The 13,518-nt window shown below is 41.7% G+C and overlaps 1 protein-coding gene across 1 annotated transcript in view; it reads right to left on the bottom strand.

Moving 5' to 3' along the window:
* FXYD6 (FXYD domain containing ion transport regulator 6) overlaps positions 1–13,518 on the bottom strand; it is a 106,494-nt gene that overhangs the window by 43,446 nt on the left and 49,530 nt on the right. The window contains exons 5-7 of the mRNA XM_033918692.1: positions 11,956–11,995; positions 7,198–7,247; positions 1,429–1,455 (exon numbers count right to left, since the gene is read on the bottom strand). Coding sequence (XP_033774583.1) covers positions 1,429–1,455; positions 7,198–7,247; positions 11,956–11,995 — 117 coding nt within the window. The remainder of the gene's footprint in view (positions 1–1,428; positions 1,456–7,197; positions 7,248–11,955; positions 11,996–13,518) is intronic.

Raw genomic sequence — 13,518 nt, 5'->3', positions numbered from 1 at the left:
CAAATATAACTAATTGGGAACTTTGTGTTATACTGAAGGTGAATCCAAATGAATTTATAACAAGAAAGGACCACCAAATATCTCAGTGGAAATGATTCAACCAAATTACTATAAAGTGCTCTGAACCTTAATGGTAGAGAGAACACCATCCCCGGTCCCCGGTTGTATTCTCTCTACCGTTAAGATTCTGAGCACGTCATAGTAATTTGGTCGAATCATTTCTACTGAGATATTTGGTGGTCCTTGTTACAAATTCGCATGTATAGGATAATCAGTTTAATAGCTTCCCTCTCATTAACAACCAGTGCCACTCTCAATTAAACACTGTCTCTCTGAACACTTCAAAGATAGGGAACATCTCAGCTGTGGAACAGCTCTTCATGGAAAGGGTCTTGACTTCATGGAATGGCCTTGTGAAGGTGGTGGGGATGAAAACTCTATCTGAATTCAAGAAAACTTAGGACAAGTACATTGGATCTCTAAGGGAGAAGAAGGGATACTAGGTGGCATGGATGGGCAGACTGGATAGGTCAATACTCAAAGTGATTTAACTGGCCGGGACGTGTGTGGGGCTATCTGATGATATTCTGTGGCACTTAAATAGCCGCTAAAGTGAAAAACTGCTATTTTGTTGGTGGTCCAGAACAAAATCGCCACTTAGGCGGTTAAGGGGTAAATTCTACCGGTGCCTGTTAATTGAAGAACGCCATTAGAAGCGGCAAAAAATGATGAGGTTGAAGCGCTTACCAGCGCCTATATAAAAGGTGCCAGAATTGTGCCTACGTAGGTGCTTTAAGCTGCTGAGACTGGGCGTCCTATACAGAATCAGGCCCGAAGTGCTTATATTCAGCACTTAACTGCCAAGGTTAATCAAGGCCGGTGCTAGACATGATGGATTCCAGGGCAGATGCTAAGGAGAAGGCCCTCAAAGCTTGCTTGCAGGCTGATCCTCTTTCAACATCAGGCAGTTTTGGAGGATTTTCTCGCAGATCTTTGGATTTATGTTCTTACACAATTGCTCATTATATTTGACTTCTACATATGTGTTAACCGAGACATATTGAGGGTTCCAACAAGATATCAACTTTTGAAAAAGGAACGTGCTGCCAAAACACTGGCCCTGTTGAGTCCAGAGTCCAGATTGACTAATGATCCAATAAAGATCGACAAACCACACAATATCTTGGTTGGTGACATCTCTGCCCCATGACTCTTGTGTTTGGATTTTCGCTTAGTCGTAGAGGTTTTGATTTGGCTTTATTTCTACAAATAAACCTGTTCTGTCATAGGTACAACCCCAATGACCTTCCTGGACAGATTTGATGGATCATGCTGGTCTTTCTCTGTCCTCATTTACTATGTAAAACCTTTTCCAGGCCTAGCAGACATGTACCTAGCCTGAAACCACTCACCTTATAGCTGTACTTTAGTTCTCTGCTTTCTGTGCTCCTCGTGCTGCAAAGACAGTGAGAAATATGGGATTGAATAATAATTCCACAGACATTGAGTATATCACCTTCCTAAAGTAAAACCAAAGTAGTTTACATGTTATTATTGTTGTTGTGTGCTTTTTAAACTGTATTTTAGTCAGTAGATTGTATTAACATTTTTGTACACCACCTAGAAGGTTTGATTAGGGGGGAAGATTTCATGGTGACACCAGGAAGTACTTCTTCACCGAGCGGGTGATTGATCGATGGAATAAACTTCCACGCCAGGTGGTCGAAGCTAGTAGCGTGCTCGACTTCAAAAATCGATGGGACAAACAGGTGGGGGTGCTACAGGGTTATGCATAAAAGATGGGTAATCCAGGGAGGGCGGAGTCTTGAGTGGGCAGACTTGTTGGGCCACCGGCCCTCTTCTGCCATCATACTCTATGTTTCTATGTTTATAAGAAATTTTAAATAAACTTGAAACTTGTAATTATTAATTTTCATATATGCAAAAAACATAAATTAGAAATTCAACATAAATTAGAAATAATTTGAAATTCCATAAATAATTAAATAAAAACAATAACTGCATACCAGTAACAATTCATCAATGTCCCTATAGTGCAGTTGCAGTGCAATGTTCACAATATTCTGTCAATAGACATATCAAAATCAAACTTAAATATCTGAGATACCTAATTCACTTTCAAATCAATCAAGGGCATTCCAAAATATCTGCATAAATTGTCATAAAACATCATTACATACATCTTCTCCCCAATACTGAGCCAGGACTACGTGTGAGCGGACAGACTGCTGTAGTTTATGAAGGCCTAGCTGGCTAAATATCGAACTGGGACTGCATAACTATTTGTTTCACAAAAGAAGGCAAGCGAGATGTCCAAGACTTCAACCAATGGAACTGTTTATTATAAAAAGTCTCAGTATCAGAATAAAAGAGCTGAAGAGTGAGGTCCCAACTAGGGTCCCAGTTTCGGGATCCTTAGATGCCTTCTTCAGGGGATAAGCCAATGACTAAAACGCACTGGTTGAAAAACCTCGGTGTAGGTTAAATAGTTTTGTCGGTGCATACTGGTGTATTCAAAAGAAATGTGCGCCATAATTTCTACAGCCATTGACTTCTTGAGATTCTTCAATATCTTTTCAACTAATATTCAGACTCCTGAAGCAGGCCATTTAACCCTTTCAGGACCAAGGGACATATTTGTCCCATAACTTTAACATCCTATCAATTTTGATTGGGATAGTCTACAGTTCTAAATTTGATATGTACGGATTCCATATGATACTGCCTTTATGTAAACAAACTGGTTCCGACATTCATTCATTAGCGTCGTTGCCAGATTGACGAGAAGATTCACTTGCCACACTGTCCATAAGCCAGAAGTTTGATTTTTTTTAAAAAAAAATAATGATATTTCACAAAAAAAATCAATTTTTTGGCATCTGCAAGCCCTTTTTACCATAAAAATGTCGTCAAAACCACAAAAATTGGCCTACGATCCTTATGGTCCTGAAAGGGTTAACCAAAACACAATCGTGTCGAGTCTCAATATACGATAGAGCAACTGAGCACCCCCAGGTCACCTTTGCTGTTGTATTTACCTAAAGGGTGGACAACATAACACAAATTTTTAAAAAGGGTTCCAGAAGTGACATTTAAAAAAAGTTGAAGAAAATATTTATTCACTCAACTTTTAACTAAGTTCTGGGATTCATTGCCCAAGAAATGGATAAATGCCATTAGCAAAAGAGGGTTTTAAAAAGGTTTGGACAAGTTCTTAAACGAAAAATCTGTAAACCATTAAGATGGACTTGGGAGATCTGTCCATGCTGGAGATGTCTATCTCATGAAAGGTTGAGTCAGTGAGGCTGAAAAAGACCCTTAGCTGTTTCCTTTCATTTTTTCCCATCAATGATCAGTAAGGAAATAATGACGAGGGGCCTCTGAAAAGTTCTCAACCCAACCAAGAAGAGAATGATGTAGAGCCACACTTTTCTTGACACTTTTCGTTTCAATGAGGCAAATGCATCTAACAAATGGGCACAAGTATAGGGTAACCAAACCACTGTGACATCACCGATGAGGTTGTCTCTTAGGCATTGGTGGAATGAGGCATTATGACATCACAATATGAGGGGCCGCTGAAAAGTTTTCAGTCCAACCAAGAAGAGAGTGATGTGGAGCCATGAAACTTACAAGTTATTCCATACTTTTCTTAACACTTTTCGTTTCAATGATATGTAATGAAACGAAAAGTGTCAAGAAAAGTATGGCTCCACCTCATTCTCTTCTTGGTTGGGCTGAGAACTTTTCAGTGTCCCCTCGTAGAGGAGAAAGTCTTGAACCCTCAAAGAGTGCTGTTGGCCATCTCGTGCCACCCAGCTCTCATGACTTTTGTTTTTAATTCAGGTTGGAAAAATGCTTTCAATATATTGTATGTAAAACCAACTAATAACATGATTGCAATTATTTTTATCTTTCAGTCAACACCTGTCATGCAGTATATAGGATAAATAACTCAGAGACTGTCACCCAAAGTGGCTCTAAAGAGTATTCTACCAAAAATGTAAAGAAACACACCACTTATAGAGATGCTACAACCACCTAAAATTTTTTTAAATTGTTTTTTACTTATTTATCATTTTTTAGCAAAAATTTCTTTCAGAAAAACTTATTATACTGTATTCACTCAGGAAAAAGCCTCAGAGTAGGAGCCCACGCTTAGTCTTATCATTTGAAAAATCCTTTGCAGCTGAGAACACCGAGAACAATGCTTGAATGCTTCTGCCTTTAGCCCTGAAGCAGTGGACTAAATGGTATATCCGCGAAACGTTGGCAGGCAGCGGCAATTATTTGACAGCATGACAGCACATAAAACGAACGCTGAGATAAGTGCTTGGTTGCTAATTTTTTCAAACTAATGAAGTGTTGCATCCACAGCTATATATAAAATCTGTAAAGATATTTATGATAAAAACGTTTTGAATTATCTAGTAGTAAAAATTGAGTCTCAGGTTTTTTAGCCAATGACTGGAACTACGGAGCGAAAAAACCACGCGGAAAGATAAGTCTATGATAAGACTAAGCGTGGGCTCCTACTCTGAGGCTTTTTCCTGAGTGAATACAGTATAAGTTTTTCTGAAAGAAATTTTTGCTAAAAAATGATAAATAAGTAAAAAACAATTTAAAAAAATTTTAGGTGGTTGTAGCATCTCTATAAGTGGTGTGTTTCTTTACATTTTTGGTAGAATGCAGTATATAGGAAACATGGCAGCCTTTTCAGCACAAGGATGGGGAATAGCCTAATGGTTAGCGCAGTGGCCTAAGATCCTGGGGGATGGGGGTTTGATTCCCACTGCAGCTCCTTGTGACTCTGGGCAAGTCACTTAACTCTCCATTGCCCCAGGTACAACAGTAAGTACTTATATGTAAACTGCTTTGATTGTAACCACAGAAAGGCAGTATATCAAGTCCCATTTGCTTTCCTTTCTGCTCTGTTCTGAGGATTCACTCTGCAAGCAGCAACATTAGTTTGTTCCTTTTAGCCAAAGTTTAGCAGGGAGGTGACAGGAACGCTATTGCCTCTGATAGCCAGGATTTAATCTCCCCCATCACCAACAATCCCTCCTCAACCACTTCCGTACAGGACAGGGTCACTGCAGAGCCTGTCTCAAGAAATGGGGAATGGCGAATAGAGACCTGCGAGATGCTGGAGAAGAACAGACAGTGTCTCATGTCATTGACTCCTGCCTGTTGACCTGGCTGCATGGTGGTTTGGCAGCACTTCATAGAGCTGATGAAGTTGCCGTTGGCTGGCTGACTACTCATGGCACTTGATAATAATCATGGCCATGTAAGATGTTTACATTTCATAATTGAAGGTGCTTTATTTGCTTGTTTTACTTGTTACACATCTTGCCTCTATTTTATGGTTCTCCCAGGACAATCAGGATGAATCAGTCACATATGGGTGATATCCCATCAGCTCCCATTTGCGGATAAGCTCTCCAATAGTGGGACTAAATATTTATACGAGGAGCATGAAAGGTTATGCTTAGGTTCTAGAATTGCCATCTTCTGTGAAAATGTAAACCCTTCCCCCTTTTGCCCTATCTACTCGCAAGGAATTACCTTCTCTTATCGATGAGATGTAACTAACACTTATCAAAAAAAATGAAGATAATGTTATTAGCCAAGTGGTTGGAATTGCCCTACGAAACCCACATTTAATAATAAGTGGAGAAAAGGCCTCAACTGCATTCAAAATGAGACAGCAATCCAACCGGATTCTAGCCATTTAATTATATATTCCAGGCCAAAAACTCCACATTTGAAAATGGAACTTTCAATACGGGCTACAAACCCACCTCTGTACATGGGGAAAACCAACAGTGATGGGTTTATAGCCTTTATTGAAAGTTACATTTTCAAATGTGGAGTTTTTTGCCTATGATATACAATTAAATGCAATTGAGGTTTTTTCTCCACTTAATAAATGTGGGTTTCGTAGGGCAAGCCCACCGCTTGGCTCTAATAACATTATCTTCCTTTTTTTTTTTTTTTTTTTGTAAATTTATTATTTATTTTTTCTTATGTAACTAACACTATCCATACTATCTTTGGGCCTCTTAACTTGTAAACCGCCTTGAACCTATATTGGATAAGTGTGATTCAGAAATTCAGATTAGAATTTGTCTCCCAAATGTGTAATTCACAAGGGTACTAAAGGAGGTTGTTCTATATACACTCAGGGCTGGTTCAGTCTATGGACTGGCTCAGGGTGCTGGTGATAAAGGGCATCAAAATCCAAGTCCAGTATCTCTCCTCTCTATTCCCTCTCCCTAAGGTTACCATTTTTCAGGCCTCAAAAATCCGGTCACATGGCCCCACCCAGCTCCGACGGCCTCCATCCCGGCTCCTCCCATTACGGCCTCCAGCTCCGCCCCTACAAACCTATTCTCTTCTTCCCCAACATGCTCCGCCCGTGTCTGGAGGGCCTGGAGCATGTGTAGCTGTGTGTGACATCATCCATGTATGCTCAGAGGCCCTCTAGATGTGGTCGGAGCTCGTTGGGGCTTTCCAAAACCTGGACAAACTGCCAGGTTTTGGAAAGTCCGTCTGGGACCCTGGACAGTCCTCTAAAAAGAGGACATGTCCGGGTTTTCCTGGATATCTGGTAATCCCACCTCTCCCCTATACATGGTCCAGCATTCCCCTCTCTTAACTGCTCTCCCCCCTCTTCTGCCTACCTTCAAACTCCTTGAGAAAGCCAGCAGCGGCAGCAATTTGCACATGTTGCCTGCACCTAGCACAGAACCTTTCCTGGGCTGCATCCTGTCCCTTCTGATACAACTCCCTGTTTCTGGCCAGGTGGCACACTGCTGAGGAAAGGAGCTGGGCTGAGCATGGACAGGATGTGTGAATAGCTACCACTGCCAGAGCCTTCTAGGCATTGGAAGGTGTGTGGGGGGGCAAGGACTTCAGGCCGGGGGAAGGGAAGAAAGAGGGAGAGATGACAGACCTTGATATTATCACCAACAGGGGAAGGGGTTAGACTTCAGAGAGAGGGAGAGAGATACCAGATTGTAAGTGCAAAAGTTATCCCTTGAGACAGTCCTGTATGCATTTCACTAGGCCCAGGGACAAGAAACTTTATTACAAAGAACAAATATTTCAGCTATACTAGAGATTCTGAGGCCACCTGACTAAAGTGTGTGGAAAAAAAGAAACTTTTTTCACCTTTGGAGCTGATCAGGTTTTCAGCCTGAGCTTCTTCATCTCCAGGTGCTCTGAAAAAGGAGAGACAGATACCACTCGTCAGTCAACAGACGCTACAAGAAACGTCGCTGAGTAGGAAGAGTGACAGGCAGGGCAGACACAGACACAGAATTCAGACATGGTCAAGGTGTAGAAGGAAAAAAGACAGGAAGGATAAGAGTACACAAGACACAGCACTGAAATAGGGCTCCCGGTGCAGACAAAGCCCATGCAAGGCAAGGTGTCCTAGGTAAGCCTTCAGCTTTGACCCTCCCCCCAAATAACTGTGAAGTCCTAGACCCTCCCCACCCAAGATTTTTATAATTAAACTCATTAATCATGATTAGCCCAACATTGCCTTTCCCAGAACAATCCTGTACAAAACTGGCACAATACTTTGTTTTGTATATATTTACATAATGTGAATGATTTTCAAAATCATTTTTGTTATTAAGGAAAAGGAGAAGATGCCTATGTATTTTTATGGTTTGTATTTTTTGCACTGAACTGTGGGCGTATTTATTGCTGATGATGTTTGTAGTTTGTGATATAATGTTATGATTTGTATGTTAGTTTGTAACCCGCCCTGGGTAAGGGCGGGATATAAATGAATAAACAAACAAAAGTAATTTATCCAGCTAAATGGACTATTTGAGAATTGTGAAAGTCCAAAAACTTAACTGCTTAGACCAACCAATTAAAGTTCTCCTTAAAGCTATAATAATATTACTAAATTACAAAGAAAACTCAAGAAAAACACAAACAAGTGGACAAAAAAAGGCCTCAGTAGAAAATTTCACAACTACAGCACATTCACTTTGAGGCTGAAATCATATAGGGCTCCTTTTACTAAATCGCAGGCCAGCAAGGTGAATGCTCCACTTATTTAAAACAGTTGAACTGTGATTTATCAAAAAAAAAAAAAAAAGACAATCACATCATTCAAAGCTTCACGTCTTAAATCATCTAGCAAACATGGAAGATTAAAAATCAAATGAGTGCTCATATATCATGTGATATCTAGTCAAAACTCCATTTGAAAATTGCCCATCCTCTCTGTGAGTAAAAGAATATGTTAATAGTTCTTTGAATTTGTGTGGCTGACAGAACCTGTTTTATCCAGAAAGTAGCTGCTCTCTGCCTCCCTTCAGAAACTGCCTCCCTAGTTTGCATAATGCTTAAGCTTGCCCTTGGAAAAGCAGGCATTTGTCTACACCAGAGAGGCCCAACCCAGTCTTCAGCAACCACCTAGTCAGTCAGGTCATCAGGATTTTCCAAATGTATGTCATGCAAGAGATAGATAAGTATATAATGAAAACAGTGCATGCAGATCGCTCTCATATATATATTCATTGTGGATATTCTCATTGAGTGTGCCTCAAGGACTGGGTTGAACAACTGATCTGCACTGACCAGGGCACACATAGCAAAAGAGAACGTAAAACTTGCAAGAGTGAGATCAGATGGATCACTAGGTGGCGCTCACACTCAAGAGATCGCTCAATCAGACTGCAATACTACACTCTCTGGAGTTGCCTTTTGTTTGGGTTTTTTTTTTTACAGGGACCAGCAAAGTACCAGTGTGGGCAGCAATGGGTTCTACCCACAAATAATCCCCCCCTTCAAGATAGTTATATGCCCAGAGTCCGTAGAATCAAGGTTGAAATGAATAATAAGTGATACTGTTTTACAGAAATAACTTAACAGATCTGTTACTAGCATTTGGGAATTATTTCCAGATCAAAGACAAAAGTGTGTTATCCTTGCAGAAAATTATATGCAAATATCAGGGACCACAGTTAGCGTAATGCAGAATTTAATATCACTGTGAGAACAGACCATAAAACAGAATTTAAAGTCACTGTGAGAAGAGAATCAGTTAAGTATGGTAATTACACTGTCAAAGGAGGGTTCTTCAATGCAAGGCCTGGGGCCAATGGCAGCCGCACGGAGACCTCTGGGTTTTTGCTTTTTTTCCTGCTGCTCTGTCTCGTTACCCAGGCTCAAGACAGAAAGGGGAAAGAGGATGGGAGGAAAGTTGCAAGCTTGAAGGACAAGGCATTTCTTAATAGACAAAAGAGAATGCATTTGGAAATGCTCACAACCTTGAGGATACCCTCAATGAAGTTTGAAGGTGGGCTGGTGGGGATGGATGTCGTTGACACACACTGGTCAGCAGTGTTGTGGCTCTGCATGGGAAGACATTTGCCAGCTCTCCTTCAGCTCATTAGAATCCAAAGTGGCCCCAGCTTAAAAATTAATATAGACCACTGGCATCGCGTGCTAGAAAATACCTTCACAAATTATTGGTTAGCAGTATGGAAGGAAGTGAAAAAAGGCAAGTAAGAAAAGCGGGATAATTTGAGAGATGGAAAGGGTTAACTTAGTTTAGCTAGTTTATGAATACAGGAGAGTGTTTGTCCTTTGTAGAAATGCAGGAAGAATATTACTTGCCAGATGGGGATTTTCTGCCTTTGATTCAGGTGCAACATTTTATGAAGAAAAATGGATTGAGTCTTGCAGAAACAGAGGGTCTGGCAGCCATTGAGAGCTTAAGGTGTTCATTGACTATGATGAAAAAAACAAGTACAAAATTGTATGGGTTTATAAGAGAGAGGGAGTTCACTATTGGGTCAATATACACAGCGAATTAAGCAGGCAGGAGAGGCTCCTACCAGTTTAAATTGCACTGTCAGCCAGCCATTGATATAGGCTAGAACCGCATACCTATAGGGTAGCAGTGCTGTGATGTCAGGACCTTCAGGGGATTCACCCAATGCCCTATGGGCACAGCTCTGAATTTGATTGGTTGAGCAGGCAGCAGGCAAAAGCTGCTCAACCAATCAAATTCAGAACAGCACTGTACTTTATTTTATTGCTATGTAAACCACCTTGACCTGATTTGCAGAACAAGGCAGTATAGAGAGTAGAAATAAACATAAGCATAGCCAGGGCCTTCATAGGGTTGGGTGAATCCCCAGCCCTAAAGCCCTTGTCTTATCGTTTACCTTTTACTTGAGGCACATTGGTTGAGCAGGCTGATCATGGAGGGGTTTGGGAGATGAACTGATCACAGTGGGGATCAGGAAGGGAATCAAAATTGGCAGGGAAGGGAGGAAATTGACAGATGTATTTTTGCGGGTCCCTAAGGACTATCAGTCGCATAGGTTTGGGAGTCCAGTAGTAGAGTAGCCAGACTTGGATATTCAATGCTAGAATCCAGACATGGCCCAGTATTGAATATCCAGGTCTAGCTTAGCCAGCAACCATCAGCACTGAAAAACATACTGACTGCTGCCTGAGAATATTGACCAGTTAATTTACCTTTACGATAGAATGGAAAAAGGATCTAGCAGAGCACTGGTCAGAAAACAACTGGGGAAGAATATTTCCAGATGCATGTAAGGTGTAAACTAAAACTTAGCTTTGAAGACCGAGTCATCAACCAAGAGGAGCTCGGTTAACAATAATGTAATACATAATACATAAACTTGACAAGGAAAAGTAGACTGAAATAGTTAATTTCAAAAATGTTTAGCAAACAAAAAAGTTTTCAGAACTTTCCAGAATAAAGCAAAAGAGCCTAAACTTCTTAATGCAAGCGGTAAAGCATTCCAGAATTCGGTTAGGTGTAGGTGTGCATGCTTAGAAAGGAAAACACATGCCTACCGAGAGTACATGACACCAGCAAGAATAAGTTCTACATACTTATGGCCTTAGGCCCTTTGTTGGAAGGGGCACCTCGAGGAGAGAACTTTTCTGTATATTTTATGGCCTATCCAAAGAGAGAGTTTGGGAGGAGGGAACCTGAGTTCATATTGGAAAGGGTGTTTAGGAAAGATTTCTAAGGGAACACAAAGGCTTTCACAGATAGGCTATGTGGCTGAGAGATAGAGAACAGCAGCATTTTAGGAAAAGCAGGCAGTATCTATGGGAGATAACTGGAAGCACAGATTGAAGCAAATACAATGGGAAACCAAATGACTATGAGGGGAAGGGAGAAGAGTAAAAAGGTTAGATAGGTTCATGGAAAGTAAGGACAATTCATATGTTTCATGATAGCTGAGGTAAGCAGGGGGAGGGGAGATTTGTGAATTCCAAATAGTATCCGATGGAAGCAGAGATATTCGAGGGCAGGGATAGGCAATTCTGGTCCTCGAGAGCCAGAGCCAGGTCAGGTTTTCAGGATGTCCACCATGAATATGTACGAGATGGATTTGCATGCACTGCCACCTTGAGATGCAAATCTATCTCATGCATATTTATTATGGATATCCTGAAAACCTGACCTGGCTCCTGCTCTTGAGGACCAGAATTGCCTATCCTTGTCCTACCTAAGGGGATGGGGTGAAGCTTGGCAGTCCAAGGGGGCTCCAGGAAGGCTTGTTTTCTAGGTGGATTGTTGTGCTTTGAAAAGTCAGTGAATTGTGCAAATCTGTAGAATTTTAATTCAATTGTTAGAAATTATCCAGGATAGTTAGAAATGCGAGCCTGAGTGCTGTTTAAAATTTTTTTTAAAAAAAAGTTATATGTTTACAGAAATCTTTGTATTCTGTTGTAAGCTAATATCTAGAACGCAGTCAGTGAATCTCTGTAGTTAAAAATTTCACTGGCTTGTCCTAGACTCTCAAAGGGGAGGTTTTTGTACTGATGCTTTGTCCTTTTACCTCAGAGAGGTTAGGGGAGGAGGAGGATGGGGGCTTATTACTTGCTTACCCTCAGCTTCTTCTGTGCACTTACCTGGCTTTTTGGTTGAAGTTACCACATCTGCATCTCCTGCCTGAATAATAATAATAATAAAAAAGAATAGAAGGGTGTAAGACTGACACTGGACATTTGGGATCAGGGCTAGTTGTAGGGGGAGAATGCAACACAATTGCCTGGAGTCCTAGTGCCACCAGGGCCTTGCTGGGCAAAGCTGTGTGATGTCATTGAGGCAGAGCTTCAGGTGCCAAGCACTAGCTGGATATAGTCTCTGGCATGGTTCCCAGTTTGTCTAATGCTGGTCCTGTTTGAGCTCCTCACCAGGCCCGGATTTAGGTGTAGGCAATGTGGACAACTGACCCCAATTGCTGCCAGCCCATAAACCATAAACTACACACCGTAATAGGAATCACAGACTCAAGGCCCGGATTCTTGAATGGATGCCGATACCGGCATCTGCCTTAAAATCATGCATCTTCGCCGGTTTCAGAATCGAGCCATTACGAAAAATGGGTGCTGGACATGTAAGGCCAGGGTGTTCCAGGCCTACATTTCCAGGCTTTAGGCCTCCTAATGCCACTTCAGGCCTTGCCCATGCCTACTTAGATGTTTGGCAGCCTAAACTTTAGGCTGCCAAACATCTAAGTAGGCGTGGGCAATGCCTGAAGTGCCAATGTAGGTGTGACTCTGGCACAGATATGCGCCTCAAATCTCAGTTAAAAACACCATTTGGATGGCATTTTTAATGGATGTATGGGTGCCTACCAGTGCCTAGAAAATCAGTGCTGGTTCGAGAATCTGGGCCTGAGTGCAGATAAAGCCATTCCTTCTTTTTTAAGTTCAAATGTTTTTATTAATTTCATAGGATAAATAAAAAAAAGTATACAAACGTGAAATACAACATGAAACAAACTAATTGTACAAATCATGCATACACATGAGGGTCATTTCATAAATAATGCACAGGTTGGCAACATTGGGTAGTGGATGATGCAATTGCAGTAAACCTTCTTTCACTTCAGTGCTTGAAGTAGAGGTCTGCACGGGAACGGTGATCGCGGGAATCCCGCAGGAATCCCCCTCTAGCCCACGGGACTCCCACGGGGATCCCTCTCTAGCCCACGGGACTCCCACGGGGATGGAAGGCTTTGGAAGCAGGGTTCATCCATATAATATAATGGACACGTCAGCCTTAGTAAAAGAGGGGGTTTATAAGTTAATTACCTGAACAGAAAACATAAAAAGGGTTCCACCAAAGAGATTCCACAAGGAAAACAGCAGCGCAAACACAAAAGAAACTGTGGAATTGATGATCCTGTCAGAAGTAATTGCTGCTTTTTATGGGGACGGGCGGGGATGGAGATAATTCCTTGCGGGGATGGGTGGGAACGGAGAGGATCCTTACGGGGACAGGTGGGGACGGAGAGGATCCTGACGGGGACGAGTGGGGACGGAGAGGATCCTGGCGGGAACGGGCGGGGATGGGTGGGATTTCTGTCCCCTTGCAACTCTCTAACTTGAAGCAGCAGGACGTGTGCTTAGGAGCTCTGTAGTATACACAGTGTGACTGTGACAAGTGTGGGAAATGGAGGCTGCAGG

The sequence above is a fragment of the Geotrypetes seraphini genome, chromosome 13, assembly GCF_902459505.1.
Source record: "Geotrypetes seraphini chromosome 13, aGeoSer1.1, whole genome shotgun sequence".
NCBI lineage: Eukaryota > Metazoa > Chordata > Amphibia > Gymnophiona > Dermophiidae > Geotrypetes > Geotrypetes seraphini.
Note: the sequence above shows the minus strand (reverse complement) of the source record. Positions and strands in the feature narration are given on the sequence as shown.